This window comes from Protopterus annectens, chromosome 12.part0 (genome assembly GCF_019279795.1).
Source record: "Protopterus annectens isolate FY-2018-M chromosome 12.part0, PAN1.0, whole genome shotgun sequence".
Taxonomy (NCBI): domain Eukaryota; kingdom Metazoa; phylum Chordata; order Ceratodontiformes; family Protopteridae; genus Protopterus; species Protopterus annectens.
The window spans coordinates 1,194,637,660-1,194,662,169 of record NC_056746.1 but is presented as its reverse complement, the minus strand read 5'-3'; the positions used below and the strand labels follow the sequence as shown (position 1 = coordinate 1,194,662,169).

Here is a 24,510-nt window from a genome sequence, read left to right as displayed (position 1 = left end):
CCCCACTCATACTGATACAACTATTAAAGTCATTTCTCATAGCAAATTATTAGGGATGATAGTGGATGATAATTTTAAATTTGGTCTGCATATACAAAATGGCATAAAACAATTCAACAAAACTAGGGATGCTTTACAGAGCCAAAAACGTTCTCACCAACACAACTAAAACTATACATGCCACTACTTACCTCCTCCTTTTGCTACTTTATGGTGCTCCCATCCTTACTAACCTCCAGGCATCACAAAATGCAAAACTTGAACAATGTTACAATAAAGTGGCTAAATCTGCAGCAAATACTCCTTTCAGAAACCAACACTGTATAACATTAAAAAGCCTAAATTGATTAGAACTACCCCATCAGCTAACATATACATAGTTCTTTACCACTTATAAAATTATACAGCATCCATCTGCTTATCCAGCGCAACATAACGTTCTACACAACTATGTTTCCACTCACTCATTAAAATCCAATTACCAGAAACTCATCTCTGTCTACAAACCTGCCAAATATGCTGGGCATGGTCTGTAATCATACCATGTTAAGGCCTGGAACTCCCTATCTGTATCTGTTAGGTCAATATCCCCCACTCCAGTCTTTTAAAATCATTCTAAAAGATTTTCTTGCCTAACTCTGTCTCCGTTCTTACTCAACCCTATGATAAACTATATCCCTAAATATGAACAAGTAACTATTCATACCGTATATTTCCTTAGCCCATTTTCTTCACTCACTTCCTTAATTCAACCAATTTCTCTCCCCTGAATTTCTATCTAAATTTGGCATAACCCTGTTTTTTCTTTCACTTTATACACATTTCCTGTTTGTAATATACTAACTTACCTTTAATTTCTCTAAACCAGCTAAAATTTCTCTAAATATTAAATCATTGTCTATAAGAGGTAACTTTTCTTAACCAATGTTTTCACATTGTATCTAATTTGGCATAATTATTTAAACTATAGGTGTTTTATATTATTTTTGACAACTGTAGGTTTATAGGTTCATAGGTGTGTACTAGGCTAATGGCCCTGTGCCCTTTACAAGCCTAGCCAAAGGATTACCCTGGCATCGTGCCACCCAACCTTAGTTCCCAGTGCCTCTGTTGAGTAGAGCCACTGGAGTTATCCCCAGGATGAATTTTCTATTTCCCATCCACTCATCAAGATTTCTCTTGAAGAGGTGCTCTGCTTGACATGTATAGGAAGTCTATTCCTTAGCATGGGCTGTCTCTGGGTTATGAACCTGTCCCTCCAGTATGTTCTGTTGATTGTGGTAATGAGGTTGACCACTCTGGAGCATGTGGTGCAGAGGGATTGGGATTTCTTTAGATGTAGCATTTCTAACAGAGCTATGTCAGACATGGCTTTGTAGGTCAAGCAGAGATCACCTCTAAGTAGGCGATATGAGACAGAGAATAGTTGGAGTTTTTTGAGTCTGTCCATATAGGACAAGTGTTTAAGGCCTAGGATCCTCTTTGTGAGGTACTTTTGCGGCCTCTCCAGTTGTTGCAGGTGTCCAGTGAGGTACGTGGTAAATGGGGTATTGTACTCGATGACCTCTTTCTTCCTGGATGCAAAACCCTTAGTAATGAGATGTGCCACATAGAACAACTTTCTGACCACAGTGGCAATGTGGTGATCAAAGGAGAGGTTGCTGTCAACCTGTGTTCCCAGATTTTTTATAACGCCTTCTGTGTTCAGTAGACTACCATTGATATGGTGATTCATGGGAACCAGGTTTTTCCCATGACACATTTTTGGCATTGAGCTTAAGACCATGGTTCTGACATCAGTCATTGGTCTCAGTGAGGCCATTCTGTAGGATGTCACTTGGGGAGTTAATAATAGCACCCAACTTACAATTGTCTGTGAATTTTGTCAGCCAGAGTCCCTTCATGTTGGCCTGGACTTCAGAGAAGTAGATACCAAACAGGAGAGGACCCAGGACCGAACCCTGTGGGACTACACTAATGATTAGTCATCAGTCTGACTTGGAGTCAGCTACTTTCACACTGTGGGTTCTATCTGTGAGCCAGTTTGCTACCCACTTAGTGATATAGGGGTTGATGCCTAGCTTACTGAGTTTTTCTGTGATTCCTGAGTGGGGAATGGTATCAAAGGCCTTGGTCAGATCAAGGTAGGCTGTATGAACCACCTTGCCTTCATCCACAGCTCTGGTAACTGACTCAAAGAAGTCAACCGAGTTGAGCAGGCATGATCTACCTTTCACAAAACCAAACTGTGTGGGATCCAGAGTTTGGAGATTCCCCATATCCTTGTTTATTAGGTTCATGATGATGCGTTCCATATCTTTGCATATCAGACTCATCAGGCTAATGGGGCAATAGTTCCCAGGGTCTGTAGTCACTCCTCTTTTGTGAAGAGGGATGACTGTAGCAGTGTGCCATTTGGTAGTGACAAAGCCTGAGGTGAGGCTGTGATTGAACAGGGCACACAGGTGAGGTGCCATTTCACTCTGTAGTTCATGTAGAACACAGCCAGGGATATTGTCAGGTCCCCTAGAAGCTGTATTCTTGGCCTTTGACAGTGCTGTTTTAACCTGTGCAGCAGTAATACTGGGTGCCTGGCAATTTATTTGTATTGTGATTGGTCCTTTGGGAGGGGGTCAAGTTGGCACTGAATCTGTCAGCCAGTATATTGGCAGTATCTGTTGGCTCAGTATAGGAGGCACCATTGTGCAGTAGCTCAGAGCAAATCTGGGTATTGCCGTGGAGATTACATAACTATAGAAGGCCTTGTGGTTGTCTTTACTATCTGCTGAAATCCTGTTTTCATAGCTAGCTTTAAAGGATTTGATGAGGGATCTCATCTTTTTGCTGAGGCTGATAAGGGAGTTTTTCCAGTCTTGGGACTTTACCTTATTCCGCATCACTTTCCTCCTTTTGTTGTAGAGTTTGTTTATGGCAGGGGACCACCAGACTGGCTTCCTTTTTTTAGAGGAGAGCGTCTTGGTTCTATTGGGTATGGCGAGATCCATGTATTTGTGTACATGTTCGTACAGTTCATTGGTGTATGATTCAGCAGTCATGCAACTATTCTCCATTTGCATGGTGTAAAATTATCGTCTTACATTTTTTAATACTTTGGAGCTTTTCTCCCTGGGCCTCCAGTGAAAATGGGTTACAACCCAGTTGGACTTTCCTGGTAATCAAAATTCAACGAATTTAATAAATATAAATAAACATTAAGCCAGCCTTGATGGTACTATTTTTTCCATTTATCTCCTGATGTAACCCATCTGATCATGTTTTTGCCAGTGTTGGTTCTACTTTTAACTGCCGATAAGCAAGATTTATATTCTAAGAACACTTAAGCGCACTATGCAAATTCTGCAAATGATGAGACTTTATCGATAGTGCCATTGCAGTAGAATTTCAAACCTTAAATGCAAGTAGGCCATCAAATCGTGCATGCAAATAGATTTCAGCATAGCTGTATTATGCTTTTCTGCTTAAGCGGTACATTTTAGTACATACACCATAGTCATAATGATTTTCACTTCTTGGACTAATTATGTGTTACAATGACTGTGGAAAGAAGACGGTAATAGGCATAAATAAAGCAAATCCAGGTCTGGTTTGCAGGATGCAGAGCACAGAATTTAGTGCAGAACTAGCTGGGAGTACAGAACTACAAACCTCATTTTTCAAGTAACTACCCCAGTAGAACTTCAATCTTCCATAAAATCTAGAAAATCGTTCCCATTAATTATGTCACATGGACCTTAAAGCTTTTAAAGCTTTTCATACTATTACTAGTCTAAATTAAGTTAGACGAATCAGAATTACATCAAAATTACTCTACTATGAAGAAAAATGAACAAATTTCTACCATATGTCAGAAAAGCAACAAAAAAAAAGTCCTCACCAATTTAGAAAGCAAGAAGAAACAGTTTATCAAACATCCATTAATATACAAGCTGATAGTTCAAGGTTTAAGCTTTAGCCCACCCACAGCGAGACAAGTCCTATTATAGAACTTTCTGTATATCTGAATGGTAGGAGAGGCCTCCTTCAAGGCAGGAGTTAATCTTTTTTATTAATAGATTTATTGAGAATTTTTGCAAGAAAAACAAACTTGGTACAGATTTGTTTACAATGATATGGACATTTGTTTACAACAATGTATCATGTAATATGTGCAGAGAGCATGGAGGTTTGCAACTAATATGTTTGCACGTTGTGAAATATATAAACTACAGTCTAAAAACCTGCTTGCATGTTGCATTCTTACTTACCATTTCAACCACTTCAACTTCGGCTTCAATGCGCAGGTGGTAGAGGAATGTGTTAAGGTCTTTCTTCATTTGGATACTGTTGTCGTCCATCTGAGCTACAGTAAAGATGCGCATTCGACATTTCCTCCATACCTGTAATATTTAGGAGACAGGCATCAGCTCCCATAAAATTAATTGTCACTGTCATAAAGTAAAGGAACTTCTAGCTTATATGAAATGACTGGCAGCATATTTCATCTCCTTTTCTCCCATTTGTTCTGTCTGATTCCACATAGCATTAATTCTTGAAGTCAATAACAATAAGTCAGTCCTGAGTCCTGACTAGTCTGATATATTCTGCATAAAATGAAGAAAAGAATAGGTTTTCAAATCTGGAGTTTGTAAGATTAATTAGAACAGCCTATTTATATCCATTTCCCTTCTTCTACCAATTTTTACTCCATGGACAATGCTTTTTTCCTTCAGCGCTTCTGCTCGTGTCAAACATGCTTCTCTGCTGAAGAGCAGGAGATTTCAATAGAAGAAATGACAGCTGATAACAGACAGTAGCTCAAATGTTTTAGAACTAGTAGATAGACTAATAAATGTAACAAAAAAGAACTGTCAGATTCTGATAAATATAACCATGTAATGATTATGTAGAAAACTGAGTTAGGTAAAACATAAAAATGAGAACAATTCAGAATCAGACAAATGAGGTCATATGAAGAACACAGACAAGATTTAAGCTGATAATACTTAAGTCAAGACAAAATAAATATGATTTATCATTGCAATAAATGCACGTTGTTACTACATACATCATCTGAAAAAATGAATTCAGACCCAAAAGAACAAATGCTGAGCAAACATTGAGAAGAAAACAGAAGGAGAATGAAATAAATCATGAAACTGTAATAACATATTTATCTGCAAAGGGAGTTTTATGAGGTGAAAATTGTTAGAGAAAACATTTCTGCAATACAGTAGAAAAAGGCATGATGTTCATCGTGTTACCCTGCTGCAGTCATCACACTTGGGTCATCCTGTCGTCAGGCGGTCCCGCAGTCGGCCGGAATTCCAAAGTCTTGGTCCGACATCGGTTGCTGTCGTTTCTTCCCTGACGTCAGTGCGCCAGGGGTATATATATTGCATCCAACGCCATTTTCTTCAGTCTTTCTTGCCGCGCGGTGCCCGAAGCAGAAGCAGTTCGCAAGTGCCGGTCGGCCGACTCCTGAGATTTTCGAAGTCGAATTTCAGATACAAAGTCTTCTATAAAGCTATGTACCCCATTGGGGAAACTTTTCTTGCCTCAGACCGAAGTCAGAAAAAGTTAACAATTGTATTTCTTGTGGGAAAATACCTCATATGGATTTTCATTCTTACTGCATACCTTGCCTAGGCCCAGACCACGACGTCACTGGTTGTCGTTTTTGTGCTAGGTTTAATAAGCATACTATAAAAAGATGCTTTGATTTTGCACGACACTACTTCGGTAGAAAATTCAACTACACAATGTCATCGGAGCAACCGACTACCAGCGTGCACAAAAAACGCAAGGATAAGGACAGGCAGCCTAGACCCAAGCCAGACTCCGAAGCCTCGGCTGGACCGGTCTCCGGTTCACCGGTCTTCAGTGAGGCACCGACGCAGCCCCTGACTACCGCAGATCTGGAACCCGAGACCGCTTCGGAGCCTTTGGCAGAGAGTGCTAGGCCGACGCAGCCATTTTGTTTAGCCCCTACCGACGACACTGCAGAAAGAGATGTCGGTGCTGCAGAAACACCTTCGGTTTCTGAAGGCGTTTTCAGAGACCGACGATGCTCACCATAAAAACGTATCCTAAGCTTAAGACTCCTATTAAACCTAAAAAGACTGCACTTCAGTCTCCAGTTCAAGGCCCCATGCCTAAGAAACAGATGCTCAAAATGGCTGAAGATTTGATCTCTTTAATCAGGGGTTCCCAACCCCCACCCGACAAAAGGCCTAGACAAGAGGAAGATTATGCCTCCTCTGATCAAGTGTCTATTTCCTCAGGCTCCTCTGAGGACCAAGATTACTCTTTCTCTCCTTACGAAGATTCTGATGCTGAGGATTCCATTCCCTCAGCTTCTCCCCCCTGAAGACTACCTCCTTTGGGGAAACATTACACACTATGAGGGAACATTTTCACTGGGAAGGTCAGGACTACTCTGACTCAAAGAAAAGGCTCAGAGAGTTTCTTTTACTCCCCCAGCACAGACCACTTGCCATCCCCCCAGTTTTAGACATTGTGGATGATGTTTACTTAGAATCGAGTTTGAACCCAGATTCTCTGCCTCCTGCCCCAGCCAAACCTGACAGATACTATAGGGTGCCTGATTCCCACAAATTCCTTTATAAAAGCCCTGTTGCTGATCCAGAGACTATCTCCCAAGGTCCCAAAGGGGCTAAGGCTTCTATGGCAAAAAATCCTGTACCCTCTGAAAGGGACTCCAGAGCACTGGACAGGTGGGGGAAAAAGGTTTACACCTCAGCCACTCTAGCTATGAGGGCACTAAATTGCCAATTTCACATGCTAAAATATCAGCAATTTCTAATGTCTCAGTTAAAACAAAAAACGAGCACACTCCCTCAACAGCCTGAATTGAAAGAAATGCAGGATCTGTTGCATGCAACTGAACATGTGGGCAAACATACTTTACAATGTGGGTTTGATTCTTTGGAGGCTTCCTGCAGAGCAGCAGTCACTGGGTCTGTTATACGTAAGCATGCTTGGTTAAAGGAACAAACTCTGCCTGATCATGTTAAAGCAAAGCTTCTAGCTTCTAGCTTCCCTTACAGCAGGATGTTCTTTTTGGAGTTAAAGCAGAAGAAGTCTTAAAGAAAATGGAGGACAAGGCAAAATCTATGCAGACAGTCAAAGATTTTCTACAGGCACAGCCCCCTCGCTTCAGCAGAAATTGGCCAACAAAAAATTGGTCCTTTCCAGCTACTGACAGACCACAGAGGGGTAAATACAGACGTCCAAGAGGCAGAGGACAACCACAAGCCCAATACAAACCTCGACAATGGGGCACTGCAACACAGAAGGGAGGAGAAGACAGGTACCAAACTACCAGAAGGCAAACTCAATGACTTGCACCTCATCTGGCCAAGCAACACTCTCTTGGCAGCCCCCTTGGGAGGAAAACTCACACTTTTTTCAGACAACTGGCACATTGTCACAAAGGACAAATGGGTCCTAGACATAATTTCACGTGGATACAGATTCCATTTTCACACCTTGCCAATGAAAAGAGGAATGCCAAACCTGCCACAAAATCAATGGGCAGAGGCACAAAAACAAATTACAGCTCTCATGGACATGAGAGCTATTCAACTGGTACCTACTCGAGAGCAAGGTCAAGGATTTTACTCAAGACTCTTTCTAGTACCCAGAAAGAACAATGCCTGGAGACCAATTCTGGACCTTTCAATTCTAAACACCTTCTTATGAGTACCCAAATTCAAGATGCTAACACTACAGCAGCTTCTTCCCATGTTGGGCAAGAAAGCATGGCTAGTAACGTTGGACCTCAAGGAGGCATACCTGCATGTCCCTATCAGACAAAGTTGCAGAAGATACCTCCGTTTCATTGCAGGTTCAACCCATTACCAATTCTCTGCACTGCCCTTTAGCCTATCTACTGCGCCCAGGGTCTTCACAAAATGCCTGGCACCAGTAATTGCATACTGCAGACAAAGAGGAATTCAAATATACCCATACCTGGACGACTGCCTCATCCAAGCAGAAAGCAAGGACATTCTCTTACAACATCTGGCTTTTGTACAACATCTTCTAAGTTGCCTGGGGTACACAGTAAACAAAAAGAAATCAAAACTAGTATCCTCACAAAATATGACATTCCTGGGTGCCAACTTGAATACAACGGCCCAGAAGGCTTATCTGACGCCAGACAAACAACTACAACTGACTCAATATTTCAAAACAATGGCAACAAAGACCCAACTACCTGCAAGAACAATTCTGCAGGCCTTGGGATTCATGGCATCTTGCATACTACTAATACCATTTGCAAAGCTGCATATGAGGAAATTACAGTGGTACCGAAAAAGCGTATGGTCTCAACACAGCCACAGCTTGGACACAATGATACCTCTTATTCCCTGCCTACAACAGGAGTTTCTATGGTGGTCACAGGCATGTCACCTCAACAAGGGTCAGCCTTTCACCTTGCCCCCAGCCAGGCAAACTATGACAACAGATGCATCGGACTACGCCTGGGGGGCACACATGGCAGGACAGTGCGTTCAAGGTGTATGGACTGCAGATCAAAGGAATCTGCACATCAATTAAAAAGAGATGCTAGCTGTACAGAATGCTCTGACAGCCTTCAAGAATCTATTACATCCAGGACAACTTACAATAAGGACGGACAACACCACAGTAATGTGGTACATAAACAAACTAGGGGGTACACACTACTACCCTCTATGCAGGCAAGCAATGACCTTGTGGAACACAGCTCTGGCTTGCCAAGTTCAGTTACAAGCTCAATTCCTGCCAGGAAAAAAGAACACATTGGCAGACGACCTCAGCAGAAACATCATGGATCCCCACGAGTGGAAACTGGATCCACAAGTATTTCCAATGATAACTCAAAAATGGGGCCTTCCAGACATAGACCTGTTTGCCAGTCCTCAAAACTATCAGCTAACAAAATTTTGTACAAGGACACTTCACCATCAAGCTTGGAAAGTGGACGCACTCTCACCTGACAGTATATGCCTTTCCTCCATTGCCTCTCCTCACAAAGGTGCTTCTGAAAGTCAGAAAGGAGAGGCCATGACTGATACTCATAGCCCCAGACTGGCCACGCCAGCACTGGTACCCACTATTGAGGAATATGGCCCAGGGCCCACCTTGGATTTTACCACAAATTGCCCATTTGCTCACACAGCAAATCAATCAGATTCTTCACAGCCAGCTCAAAACCTTAAATCTGGCTGCATGGCAAATCACCTAAGCATCCAGCCAGCTCCTCTTTCCCAAGCTGTTATGGATGTTATTCTGGAAGCTAGGAGGCCCAGCACCAGGAAGGCCTATTCGGATAAATGGAAAAGGTTTTGTGCCTGGAACCAAGCTAAAGGTCAAAACACACTTCAGCCTCACATGCCTCAGATTCTACAGTATTTAACTGAGATGTTGCACAAAGGACTTTCTTCTTCTTCCATTAAAATCCATGCATCAGCTATTTCAGCCCACTACAACACGGATCCACCCTTATTTTCACATCCACTTCTAAGGCAGTTCCTCAGAGGGGCAAAAAACATTAGGCCCCCAGGAGAGCACCTACACCAACATGGGACCACAATTTTGTTCTGGAAAAACTTACGCTACCTCCCTTTGAATCAGCTTTCTCTGCAGATCTACAGTTTCTATCATGGAAGACTGCCCTGCTGCTAGCAATATCTTCAGCTAGAAGAGTCTCAGAGCTGCAGGCACTAATGGCAGTGGAACCTTTCCTCATCTTCCATCAAGACTGAGTTTCTCTACGAACTAATCCTTCCTTCATGCCTAAGGTGGTTTCCAGTGTGGCTTTAAATCAAACCATCCACTTACCCACCTTCTTCCCAAATCCACAGAACAAAGGAGAAAGACTCCTGCATTCCTTGGACATTCACAGGCAACTTCGTTACTACTTGGATAAAACTAAGGTTTTCAGAAAATCTGACCAGCTCTTTGTATCCTATGCTACAGCTTCACAAGGGAAGGCTATATCAAAACAAACCATTTCCAAATGGATAGGACATTGCATTCGTTTTTGCTATACCCATCATGGAAAACCAGTTCCTACTACCATTAGGCCCCACTCTATCAGGGCAACAGCTACATCTACAGCCTTCCTCAGGGGGGTTCCAACTAAGGAGATTTTGGAAGCTGCAACTTGGAGTTCAGTACACACCTTTACCAAACACTATCACTTACCACTTTACTCTAAGACTAGAGCTGGCTTCGCCACTGCAGTTCTGCAGGGCCTTCTAGCCTCCTCTAACCCTCTATGACTCCTCCACCCATCCTTAGCTTTGGGATTCTAATCAAGTGTGATGACTGCAGCAGGGTAACACAATGAACATAGTACAGTTTTGTACCTACCATAAATGTAGATGTTTGAGTGTACACCCTGCTGCAGTCCAGGTTACCCTCCCTCCATCCCCTCTGACCTAACTGGCTAAATCTCTACAATACCTTCCTGATGTATTTGCTTATAGCTGGAGGGATTTTGTGTTTGTGCAAAAAATTGCTTAATTTGGTACTAATTACTGACCACCTTTTTGGGGGCACCTGACATCTGGGGCAAGAAAAACTGAAGAAAATGGCGTCGGATACAATATATATACCCCTGGTGCACTGACATCAGGGAAGAAGCGACAGCAACCGACGCCGGACCAAGACTTTGGAATTCCGGCCGACTGTGGGACCGCCTGATGACAGGATAACCCAAGTGTGATGACTGCAGCAGGGTGTACACTCGAACATCTACATTTATGGTAGGTACAAAACTGTACTTTACTGATTAATATTACTTCCAGGCTGATATAAGACAGTATGAAGCTAAAACAATTAGATCTCTTTAATTTCGAGATGCAAAGTATATGTATGAATTTGGTAGCACAGATGTGATACAGACACCAGAATGAGGGAAAAAAATCATAATCAAAGGGTCAATGAATGAGAAGCATTATCTAGCCAGATAAACAGAGTCTCTCAGTGTGTGTGTGTGTGTGTGTGTGTGTGTGTGTGTGTGTGTGTGTGTGTGTGAGTGTGTGTGTGTGTGTGTTTCTGTGTGCTTGTATCAGTAAGGAGTGAAGCAGCAGAAGATAGAAGCGTTGTGTAAAAGGTGGATCTCAGCACAGTCCTGTAAAACTCTATTAGTGTGTGTGTGTGTGTGTGTGTGTGTGTGTGTGTGTGTGTCTGTGTGTGTGTGTTTCTGTGTGATTGTATCAGTATGGAGTGAAGCAATAGAAGATAGAAACGTTGTGTAAAAGGCGGATCTCAGTACAGTCCTGTAAAACTCTGTTAGTGTGTGTGTGTGTGTGTGTGTGTGTGTATGTGTGTGTGTGTGTGTGTGTGTGTGTGTGTGTGTGTGTGTGTGTGTGTGTGTGTGTGTGTGTGTGTGTGTGTGTGTGTATGTGTGTGTGTGTGTGTGTGTGTGTGTGTGTGTGTGTGCATATGAATGTGTGTATGTGCATGTATGAATGTCTATATGTGTGTGTGTGTGTGTGTGTGTGTGTGTGTGTGCGCTTGTGTGTGTGTGTGTGTGCGTGTGTGTGTGTGTGTGTGTGTGTGTAAAAGGTGGATTTCATCACAGTCCTGTAAAACTCTGTTAGAGTGTGTGTGTGTGTGTGTGTGTGTGTGTGTGTGTGTGTGTGTGTGTGTGTGTGTTTTTTTCTGTGTGCTTGTATCAGTATGGAGTGAAGCAACAGAAGATAGAAGCGTTGTGTAAAAGGTGGATCTCAGCACAGTCCTGTAAAACTCTTAGAGTGTGTGTGTGTGTGTGTGTGTGTGTGTGTGTGTGTGTGTGTGTGTGTGTGTGTGTGTGTGTGTGTGTGTGTGTGTGTGTGTGTGTGTGTGTGTGTGTGTGTGTATGTATGAATGTGTATGTGTGTGTGTGTATACGCGTGCGCGTGTGTTTGTGTGTATGTGTGTGTGTGTGTGTGTGTGTGTGTGTGTGTGTGTGTGTGTGTGTCTGTGTACGTGTACGCATGTGTGCGTGTTTGTTTATGTATGTGTATATTTCAGTATATCATGAAGCAACAGAAGACAGAAACGTGTGAGAACTGCATTTCAGCACAGTCCTGTAAAACTCTGTTTTGTGTGTGTGTGTGTGTGTGTGTGTGTGTTTTGTGTTTGTGTATCAATATAGCATGAAGCAACAGAAGACAGAAAAATTCTGTAAGAAATGCATCTCAGTGTGTCCTTTGAAAAGCTATATAATGGTCATGCATCTATTTTTTAATGGTCACGCTGACTGGTAATATTTGAATTTCTACAGGTTAATCCTGGAGCAAGCTTAGGATCATCAAATGAAATTGGGAACACTGAAATCACATGTATTAATGAGCCCCTGATAACTACAGGCAGTTGGAAGTAAATAAGTCAAAGTGACTGGGTCAGTAGCTTCAGCTTCAGCAAATTAAGAAACCTGCTGTGCAGACCCCATACTGATGAATTAAAACAAGTCACAGCAACAAACAGAAACTTTGCTGAACTGTGCCACGACTCTGAGGAGATTTTTCACCTCAAAGCTGCTGGTATGGCTAAAAGAAGATTCCAGTCATGACTTTAGGTTATATCAAAGTAGTGTCCTCATGTATGGAAACTTGTTGAATGGATTCATTCATTCACTAATAACCTGCTTAATTCACTTTGGGGTCTTGAGTGAGCCAGAAACTATCTGTGAACTCAACAGATGCAAGGCTATGAACTAACACACACACACACACACACACACACACACACACACACACACACACACACACACACACACACACACACACACACACACACACAGCAATTTGGAGGACTGACAGTTCACAGAATATCTTTGGGATGTGAGAAGAAATTAAAGCATACAGAAAAATCCATGTAGACACAGAGAAAATGTTTATACCACAGAAGTCATCGCAGCATAGACCCATATTGGAGAAACATGCATCATGAGACAGTAACATTAACCACTGTGCTGACGTGCTGCCTATCTTGATTGGCTTGACATCCAAAGATAAGGTCATTAATGACACCTTGCAGTGGGCACACCAAAGATACTTTGTACTAGAACTCACTAAGAAAGATGCAATCTTAGATACTGAGATGGAGAAAATATATCAGTCCTGGAAATAGGTAATCTTTCATGAAAACATGATCACTGAAGAGTAACTGGTTATTTGTAAGCTTAAGAAGTAAATCGGGCAAAGCTGAAGCAGCAAATCTGTAGGAGAAATTGATGTCAAAATAAAATATAAGCATGCTTCAGAAATAAACCTCCATAAGCAGGCAAGAAAATGTGAATGTTAAAGGAGCAAGTTGTTACAAGAAATGAATGTGAAAAAAATAGGAACATGCCTTATAAAAATGTCAGGATGTAGGCAATGAGATGTAGTGATGGGCACCATTACTTCTTTATATGTAAGCTGTCATGGGTCCAGGTAAGCACTAGAATAGGGGCAGTAAGCAGTGTGTGTGTGTGTGTGTGTGTGTGTGTGTGTGTGTGTGTGTGTGTTTGTGTGTGTAGGCTATCATGGAGGACATAACCCAGGATGAAGTCAGATTAGGCATACAGTAGTCTACCTGGAATTTAAAATGGCAGAAAGAGTAGTGGCAAGCACAGCAGAAAGCTAAAAATCAAAACACTGCTCTCAGCACTTCTTAACATTGGCCTGCGATAACAAACCTGAGAAAGTCTCAAGCAGGACAAGTAATATAATTTTCAAAAAGGACTTTAATTAAAAAAAAACACAGCAGCATATGTCAGTGCTACTTCATAAACATGTCCACATAGTGGCCCATAGCAATGCCACTAAAGAAGCACCGGACAGCATTTCTCATATTGTGATTCAACATAAAAAGAGCTAATAAGGCCATTTGGCACAATATTGTATGAGACTGCAACAACACAGATGTAATCTGCACTCAGAAACGATATGATTTAAGAAGGAAGAAGGTGAAGCAGGGTCAAGTAGGAGGAAAGGGATAGCTAGGTCCTTTGTGGAATAATGGGTAAGGGCCTGACTCATAGAACTATGGGGGAGGAGGCTATTCTAGCAAGGTTACACAGACAGTCACAGGAGCTTGCCCTGTAATTGGTGGGCCTTAGGGGAAGGCCATGTGTGATGACAAGGACAACAGGAGGTAGAGGACAAGATGAACAGGGGACAGGGATGAGGGTAAAGAAGAGCCCAGGGTTAAAATTAGGACATAGGGCAGAAGAAGAAAAGGAAAAGGATTAGAAAGAGAAAGGATAATTTAAAGGGCAGAGAAAGCGTGGGAGGCATAAGAAAAGATCTGTTAATAAGAGGAAGAGGGAAACAAGACAGACAATTAATAGATGTGGGAATTCAAATCAGGAAAAAGTAAACATCTGAAAGAGAGAAATGGGGAAGGCAGACAAAAAGTGCAGGTAGAAGTAGAAAATGAAGGAAAGAATCATAGGACTATTATATGGACAATGGTTTGCTAGGACAGGAGAAGATAGGCCATCATTGATGATGATGTAGCAAAATGAAGGAAAAAATAGAGAAAACAGCTTGGAAGAAGTTTGGCACATACAGTCTGGATGATGTGGGGGAAAGAAGGCCAACAGAGAAAGGTATGTTGGTGGCTGAGTACTCCATCACCAAAGGAAATAGGTAGAGAGATGGTCAGAAAGGTGAATCCCTATGGGGTAATAACTGTTCTGGGGAGGTTAAATGAAAGAAACTTTTTTTGAAAAGTGAAATTTCTAATAAAATCTAAAGGACTAGCTGAAATGTAGAGCAAGTCTCTGTACCACCACATAAAAGCCTTTGCCAAATAAACTTACTCAGATGTCACAGAAATGATTCACTTCTTAACTTTGGAAAGAGGTTGGCATAATAGTTAAGGAGTTGACCTTACAGACACAAGGTGCAGGGTTTAATTTTCACATGGGGTAGTTGGCTAGGCTTAAAGTAGCCCGCAAGGGCAGTTAGCCTAGTAGTAATCTATGAACCTATGAACCTATAAACTGCAGGTTGCTTAAGTGTCAGTGGTCAAGCATGATCCTTGTAAGGACAAGACAGGTTGTAAGTTACCCTTGTAAGGACAAGACAGGTTGTAACTCACCCTTGTAAAGCCAAGACAGGTTGTAACTCACCCTTGTAAGGACAAGACAGGTTGTAAGTTACCCTTGTAAGGACAAGACAGGTTGTAACTCACCCTTGTAAAGCCAAGACAGGTTGTAACTCACCCTTGTAAGGACAAGACAGGTTGTAACTCACCCTTGTAAAGCCAAGACAGGTTGTAACTCACCCTTGTAAGGACAAGACAGGTTGTAACTCACCGTTGTAAGGATAAGACAGGTTGTAACTCACCTTTGCCACCTTCGGTTAGGCAACTGGATGGGCCACCTCAAATCCTTGCTCCTTAGTCTATCTTGTGTTTCCCTCATTGAGGCTGGAGGGAAGTTCTGAATTTGGTTTATTGGCCAGGCTTGTAATGGTCTATAAACTGACTGCCAAATAATTTCATATGAACCTAAGAATGTAAAATATCTATGGCAAAAAGGCCTGTCAGGAGTAAGATAGAAAAAAGGGAAGGGTAGATGGAATATAATGCTATGCAATGCCAGAAGTCTGAGAAGTGAAAGTGCAGAACTGGAAACACTAACTGAACTAGAGCAATTCCACATAGCGGGAGGAACAGCAACTTTTATCTAATAAAAAGAGGAGATGTGATAAGGCACCAGACAGACTCTAGAGATACAGGATACAGAAAGCAGGAATTATTGTACAGGGATTAGAATATGAGAAGGGGTCAGCATGTGCTTAATATGGGGTGGCACACACAGCAAATAAACTAGCAATCTTGATCAAAGTGAAGAAAGCTGGTGGATATATACTGTCTACTGAATGCTTAATCATCAAGTAAAGATGATGAAAAGTTGGAAACAGGGCAGGAAAAGGGTAAGGGATATTAATGAAAGGGTGTAAAATTTATCAGAAACAGAATGAAGTACACCAGCATCCAAACACAAGGAGTGAGGGAGTTCAAGGTAAAAACACCCTGCTAAACAGTGACCATGCCCAAGGTAAGGGGGTTGTAGTCCAAGACTTGTGTATGAGAATAGAAGGAGACAGGCTGTAAGGAAATGGTGGACCTGGCAAAGATGATGCAAGTGGATTGGCAAATAATGGGATGATACGCAAAAGGAAAAATAATACTAATGTAACTTAGTGGACCAGTTAAGGAAATTATGATGGGGAAGAGGTAATGTGTGGGAAGGAAAGAAAGAGAGAGGAATTAAAAAATCAAAGGGAGTCTAGAAAAAAGGGCAACAGTAAAGCTTAGGGAAGGAAAGAATATAGAAAAGGTTGTGGCAGGGAAGAGCAGAGAAGGAAACGTTCATATGTTTTCATACATGTCAGATAGAAAAAGAGTGAGAGAGTGCTGGTGCACTCCATGAAGCTGACCATAGGAAGGAATGGCATAATGTATGCCATGGGACAGTTGCATCCCTAAAGCATTTTTTTATTTGTCATCATGAAAGAACAAATCCCAAGAAAAATATGAGCCAGTGGTAAAGTGGAGAATACGAACCAAACAGCTTCAAGCAAAAACAAGTAATACTCCACACCATCAATACACTTTTAATAAAACGACAAAGCTTTCAGATACAAACGATCCTTCTTCAGTACACTGAAGAAGGATAGTTTGTATCTGAAAGCTTTGTCATTTTATTAAAAGTTTATTGATGGTGTGGAGTATTACTTGTTTTATCGTGAAAGAACAAACAGGGAAGATTTCTGGCTGGAAATGAAGGAATGGGAAAAATAAGAAATGTGGATGAATAGAATAACATAAGCTGGAACAAGATCTAGCCAGATTAAAATAGGACAAGGTGAAGGGGCTAAATTAGTTACCCTCAAATTCCCAGAAAGTTTGTTACAGTTTTAGTCAAACCTATGACTTTGATATTTAACAGAATACTGGCTGACAGTGAAAGTCCAGGTAACCACAGAAAGGCTTTGATTCTGTCTGCCACAGACGTAGCAGGACCACTACAGGACTAACAGACCATAGAGCCTGAACTCAGTGACAGGGAAAGGAGTGCAAAGAATTATGATGGAGAGACTGGAAAAAGGAGTCCTAGCAAATGATAATCTGGTGATTAGCAGGGTGCCACAGGGGGTGGTCCTTGGCCAGGGGATTTTTAATATATTAATGCCACATGAAGTAGAGGGCATCAAGAATATGATTAGCTTATCAGCAGGCAACACCAAAAACTGGGGCCACAATATATGAAGGATGCATAAGTTCAGGATGATACTTACAGAAGATGGCCAAGTGGATGGACAGGTAGCACCAAAATTCAACATAAACAGAGGCAAAGTGAAGCACTTGGAGCATATTGATCCTCAGATGGAGGGGTGGAGGGTTGGGAGGGTGGAAGGATTAGGAAAAATACCTAATTGTGATTAGCTGGTTTTACAGCTGCAGTGACCCATCAGGGACTGAGTAAAAAGAAATGTGCAAAGCAAACAGAATGTATATTTGCATCTTCATAAGCACATAGACCACAGCTGACGTCCTTGTGCCATTCTGGGGGCCTTTTAGGGAAAGGTAATCCACAATAATAGAAAGGAGGCAGAAGATGTTGCAATGATAATAACATGGATGAGGGCCTGAGCCATGAGAAAAGGTGGATCTAAGGGTTTACTATCACATATTCGATTGTGATTTAGACGATTGAATCTGTGCAAAAATCATTTTCTCAAACTGATAGTTCGATCACCACAATGTTAAAGCCGACATGAGCGAACAGCCGCATTTGTCAGCTTCAACACTGTGGTGCAGATCGCACTATAGTGAGGATCGGGAAATGTACCCTTACCCTCACTGTAGTATGATCTCAGAGTTTTTATATATAAGTAGGAGGATGTGGGGGGTGCAGGGGGGCCTGCCCCCCTGCAAACGTTATTGTTAGTTGTGGGCAGATGTGAGCATTTCAGCAAAGTTGATATTCGACATTGCTGAAATGCTCCGTTCGATATTTCATTTGCTCGGTGTTTTGATTTCTGACAATATTTGTCAGAAATCATTGCGTTTGTCTAAATGATGTTCGCAAATATGAAAGTAAACCGGATCTAAGCTATAACAACATGAGACATTGCAAAGCATACTTTTGATTAGAAAATTAAGAGGTCTTTTTGATAAGAGCATAAAAAAAAAATTTTGTGGTACAGTTATGGGGGCTGTGCCTGCAGCTTGCCAGCAGAAATCTCTGTTATCTGGAACCCCTACTTAATATAGTCATTTCCAAAACTTCAATGTCTCTGAACCTTTAGAGTAAAGAGTAATAGCTATTTTCAGTGACATCATCCATTTGATCAGCTTTAAGATCAAAAGTCCTAATCTGAGCAGGAATCAATCGTTCAAATAATCTATTCCCAAAAGAATCTGGATGAACCTGAGCTCCTCCTCATTATTAAGGAGGATAGCAAGATATTGTCCATATGGAAAAAAATCATAAACTGGATTTTGAAGCACGATGGGGGCATCAGTTGCAAACAGAAAGTTAAGAACTTCATAGCAAGAGTAATAAATGCATGCAGTTAGGTAGATGCATGTGTGATAAGCATGGGAGAGGAGACAGAGGATACCAGATAGCTAAACACATTAGATGCATTGGAGCTTCTTTCAACAAACATATTTAGCTATAAAGAAACATCCAGCATGTATTAGTGGGAAATATATATACTAATCAAAAAAAAAGAAAAAGACATTATGCTGCTCAAAAACAAGTGGCAGTAAACATTAAAGACAAATGCACATAATTCAGAAAAGTAAAATAATAATAGAAGGACTAGCACAATAAATTGCATGTTCCAGTTTAAATGGGTGGACTTGCAGAAGAATGTCAAACAGTAGAGGCAAAACTGTGCAAAGACAGCTACATTTGTTAACAAGGGTATAAAGGTAACAACAGGTAGAAAAGCAAGCAAAAAGTAAATGGAAGATATTATAGCAATAACCCATGCCTGGGTGTGGGTAACGCTGGATTTACCCACGGTTGGTGTGGTTTGATCACGAGGGCGAAGCCCGAGTGGCCAAACAAAGCCAACCGTGGGTAAATCCAGCATTACCCACACACAGGTGTGGGTTATTGCTATTATACAATGACATTATTTAAGAAAAAAAAAATTACTTTTCTTAAGTAATGGCATTGTATAATGCCTCCTTGCTGCCCTTCCGCAGCTGTTTGGTATTCTGCGGCAGTTCTGATATACTGCGCATGCATATGCCTACACAGTACATCAGAGCTGTGGGCAAAAGCAACAGAGAAAGTAAGATCTCTGTTGCTTTTTACAAACTGTTTTGCTATGTTAAATGGGTTTAACATAGCAAGACAGCTTTAAAAAAAGCAACGGAGAATCTCCGTTGCTTATTTTAAAGCTGTCTCGCTATATTAAACCCATTTAACATAGCGAGACAGTTTTGAAAAAAGCAATGGAGAAAGCAAGATCTCCATTGCTTTTACAAACTGTCTTGCTATGTTAAATGGGTTTAACATAGCGAGACAGTTTTGAAAAAAGCAATGGAGAATCTCCATTGCTTTTTTTAAAGCTGTCTCGCTATGTTAAACTCGTTTAACATGGCGAAACAGTAGTTGTAAGAGTTATAGTAATGGAAAAAGTCTGGGCGACCGGACCTTTTTCCATTACTATAACTCGGATTTACAATGTGCACGCTGACCAATCAGCGTGCACGTTTTTGAATATTAATGGGGGGGGGGGGTCATTGTATATCATTGTATAATAAGGCTTGAAGAATGGGTTGGTAGTGAAAAAGTAGGAACACTAAAACAACACTTCTGCACAGTATTTACAATAGTAAATAGACCAGTGGAACTGCATCCAATCAATGAAGTCTTGCGGGTAGTAGGGCTGATATGTGTCCTTTCACAGAACAACTCCTAAAAAACTTTAAAAGCTGCAGTTTGACCAAGCCTGATAGACTTCACTCCTAAATTCTTACAGACGTATGTAAAGGATAATGACATCTTTGACTAGTGTTTGCCATAAAATGGGAACAGATGGTAAACAAAAAAATAAGGAAAAAGTGGTGGTTAGATGAAATTCCTCTTCATATGGACAGGAAACAGAAACAGGCAAGAAACTGCAACATAGAAGATGTATGTGACTTCTTAACTGCTGTAACTGTGGGTTAGGACTCACTTTAGTCAAGAATTTTTATTTGATGGAAATTTTAACATTAAGTAACCCAATGTGATATAAGGATGATGATGATGATGATGATTATAAGGGCAAAAATATTTCATATAGTTTCTCATCCAGACAGAAAAGGTTACAGTCTCTTCAGAATCTTTTGTCTTCTTAATATATCACTGTCTTTAGTGTGAGTACCATACCTCTCAAGCCCTTAGTACAAGAAATCCTGACAAAGCCCAAAATAATGGGGGTGGGGCACAGACCCAAAAATAGATACACATTTTAAATATTGCTTTTATAAACATAGAAATTTGCTAGAATGAAAGGTTTTGCGTTAGCATGCATTTTTTTAAGTTTTTTTAGGTTTGAAACTCAAATGTCTGTCATTATTTGGTGACTTCATTTTTTAATTATTTGCCAGAAAAACACAAATTTTATGACGAACACACCAAAAATATGAGGCAAACATCTGGACATTCTGCAAAAATCTGAACAGTTGAGAGGTATATGAGTAGGCCAGCAAAAATTGTCGTATATACTTAGAGAAGAAAGCCTCCTATAGTTACTTAAATTTCAGAACCTTTAGCATTGCTCTTGAGACATTTCTTCTTTACTTTGTTTATATTTCAATAGACCTTTGTCTTTCTGTTAATGTTTTTAAGAGTATTCGAGATTCATTCCACAAACTAAAATCAGGTAAATGGTGTGTATTAATGACAGATCAACTCACAAGTTCAGAACTTGATTAAAGACAGGGACCAAGCCTAGCATAAACATAAATGTAGACTTGACAGGAAATTATTTTTAGCATCTTCAAGGAATATGTAGTTTATAATTTAGTGTAGAAAAAGTTACCTTTAAACAACCTTAAGCTAAAATCATCAGCGAATTAGGACTGCTCTTAAATAATTTGAATAAGGCAATTTACAGGGCCATTGTCCCAATCAAAGACTGAAGTGCATTTATATATATATATATATATAAGGAATTATTAGTCTATTCTTTGTACTTCGGGTACACTTAACTTTCCATTTTCCAGCTAGAGAGCTTTCTTTTGGAATAGCTGTGCCATTCCCTGTAGTTACTGTTGAACAGCACTGTTGTTCAACATTTTATTTTAGAACTGTCTCCATATATGAAATTCTCCAGTTTCTTATGAAAAATGATACTAAAGGATTTGTAGCTAAATGTCATTTTTTTCTTTCATTATGATGACTATTCTGTACAAGTAATTACAAAAAGGCACTGACAATTCTTTTGTGCTATGTATACAAGACATGGAGATAGATGTCTCAACTTTAAACCAGCAGCAGTGACTGCACTGTACAAAGCAGATAAGAACCAGATAAGTACTCACACAATTACCACTTCTTTGATGACTCACTGGCAATATATCTAGCTGAAATAACACACACACCATCACTTCAGTCATTTGAGCTTCCATTGACTTGTAATTACTTTACATTTTTTCAAAACTATATAATAGAAGATATTATAAGGGATTGTGACACTTATTCAATATTATTATCTTCTGGTCTAACAAAACGTTTAATTAAGTGTGAGCTGGCAAAAAGGAGTTTACACACATTTTCAATTAAAAGTTTGCTGAAATTATAGTCTTAAATGTATGTAATTATGTCAGAGAAGCAGCAACATATGGAATGGTACCCTTACTGATCGGGTCTATATTATCATATTGCACGTTCAGAAGAGTGAACGACAGATAATCGACCCCATGTAAGTGGCTTACAACGTTGAAACTTTTGAATGGAAAACAATTGCTGCTCTGAAACAACCCCCCCCCAAAAACAGTAAAACAATACTTAATGTGGGGGGGCTGTGCCCCACACCCCCTACTTAAATATACCAACTCCGAGATCACACTACAGTGCCGAAAAGGCAAAGTAGCAAAAGCAGCCAAACAAATTCTTTCCCAGGGAAAGAATTCACTGAACAGCCGCTTTGCTATTTTGCCTTTTCGCTCTTTACTGTTCGACAAAGACGCATTTGACAACCTGTGTCTGCAACAGCGTAATAGGGAACCTACTGATCTACTTGTTGAGTTTGCTGGCAAAGATTTCTTCACACAGCACTGTAGGCAATACATGGCATGGTCAAAGCCACACATATGTATATGTATGGGTGTGTGAGTGTGTGTGTGTGTGTGTGTGTGTGTGTGTGTGTGTGTGTGTGTGTGTGTGTGTGTGTGTGTGTGTATATATGCAGGACAGAAGGCAATACATGCCATGGTCCCAATCACATATATGCATGTCTGTGCGTGAGTGTGTGTGTACAGTGTGTATATATATCTATCTATATTAATATATATATATATATATATATATATATATATATATATATATATATATATATATATGGGTCTACTTTGTTTTGTTGAATCTCATGTCACTGAATTTCATTTCACCCTGACCACTTCTTTGAAAACTCAAATTACTGACAACTCATTTCACTGAATCTCATTTCACTGAACTGCAGTTAGTATATATGGCACTGTGTAGAGTACTGTAAGGCAAGTAAAAGATATATGCCCTTTTTCCCACTGTAGTGTGATCCTGGAGTTAGTGTATATATAGTTAGTGGGTGTGGGGGGCACAGCTCCCCACAGTGGGGGCTGTGGGGGGCATAGCCCCCCACTTAGTTTGAGAACATATTGATTCTGGAGTTAGTCATTGGTGTTATAACTATGCATGTCTATTGTTTCAAATGTATTATTTTGAAGTTTTTGGCAATACAAAACAAACAAGATGAGGGCTACACCCCCACACAGTTTATTGGCCATTTGGGCAGTTTTTCATCGCTTTCAACTTTCTGGTTTAAAAGTCCATGTTTGCGCTTGTTTCCCACCTTTCCTGTAACTAGTCTAGTCCAGATACAAATTTGCTGTATCCAGGACTGTTTGCAAGCTTCTTAGCAGTGCCAAAAGTCTGTTCTTCAAATTTTCCCCTTAGATCTGCTAGTTCTTTCCTCTCCTTTACTTTTACTAGCTTATTAGTCTTGCACTTTACCAGACTTCTTGTAGCAATTACTGTAGCACACAAAAGTGCTACCAGCACTAAACGTTCTACAAGGAAACAGCTCCAGCACTTATTATTAATGCCCATCCCTCCAGGCATGTCTAAAGGACAGTTTCCTGTGCTTTCTCCTATTAACCTGATGAACTTGTGCATCCTGAGGCAATATAGCAACTGCTTTATGTACACTGACAACCCTCTCCTCTTACCTCCCAACATTCAGACTTGCAAGAGATGCACTTATATATCCAAACTGGAAGCCACACACTCTCCAGCCAAGACCGGAATAACTGGTCAAGAAGAGAAGGTCAACACTTGCACCACACCACATGGAACACAAAGTCCTCCAGAACAAACTACAGCACTGCCTTCACATAAAAACACAAACCACACACCCACTTTCGTGAAGGCTCTCAATAAAAATGTACCCAAATAGCAGAGACCTCAAAGGCAGAAATGCACTCGACTACCACAACACAACACTAATCAAGAGACACATTACTTTTTTAAACAGTGTGCCACTCAACCACAGCCCCTAAGGCAAAACAGCATGCCCAACACACTAGTCATATATGACTTGATAGTGAGGCACACTGATGTCCCACTCATTAGGTTGAATAAGGTGCCAGGATCCACCACATAATGTACGCACTCAGGTCCCTCAACAACAGGTACAAATATGACTCTGTCATTGTACATGTGGGTGTGAATGACCTGAGACGTACCTCCCTGGACTACATAAAAAGAGACATGGAGGAGCTCTCAGATTATGTAGCCCAGGTGTGTATGACCCTAGCCTGTGCAGCATCCTACCATCACCCAGAATAATATCACAGTACAAGCAGAAAATGATTGATTTCAACAACTGGCTAAGTTTCTGGTGTCATTCTAAGGGGATCCAGTATCTGTCTGCTTGGGATGACATGATTGATAGACCTCGATGCTTTGCCAGAGATGGTCTGCATCTACGACTCTTGGGCTTCCAGATACTGGTCAAGGCTCTTGCTACCCCTATAGTGCCTTTTTTAGGTGGTGTTCCAAAGACCAAATTATCACCATAAGAGCTACAAGTAAATGCAATCTGAATGTCATGCTGCTCAACGCTAGAAGTCTAAATCTCAAAATGCACTCGCTCGAAGAACTCCTTAAAATGGAGAACATCTACATTTGTGCTGTAAAAGAGACCTGGTTCAAGGCAGCAGAAAGCACCCTTGCACTACCAGGTTATAACTCATTCCATATCTTTTGGCCCCAGAACTTGGACCGAAGCTCCATAGGCGGTG

General features: G+C 40.8%; 1 protein-coding gene across 1 annotated transcript in view; it reads right to left on the bottom strand.

The window, feature by feature from the left end:
• Positions 1 to 24,510, bottom strand: part of SLC12A5 (solute carrier family 12 member 5) — a 1,753,644-nt gene that overhangs the window by 152,192 nt on the left and 1,576,942 nt on the right. The window contains exon 20 of the mRNA XM_044090243.1: positions 4,266 to 4,397. Within this exon, the coding sequence (XP_043946178.1) occupies positions 4,266 to 4,397 (132 nt within the window). The remainder of the gene's footprint in view (positions 1 to 4,265; positions 4,398 to 24,510) is intronic.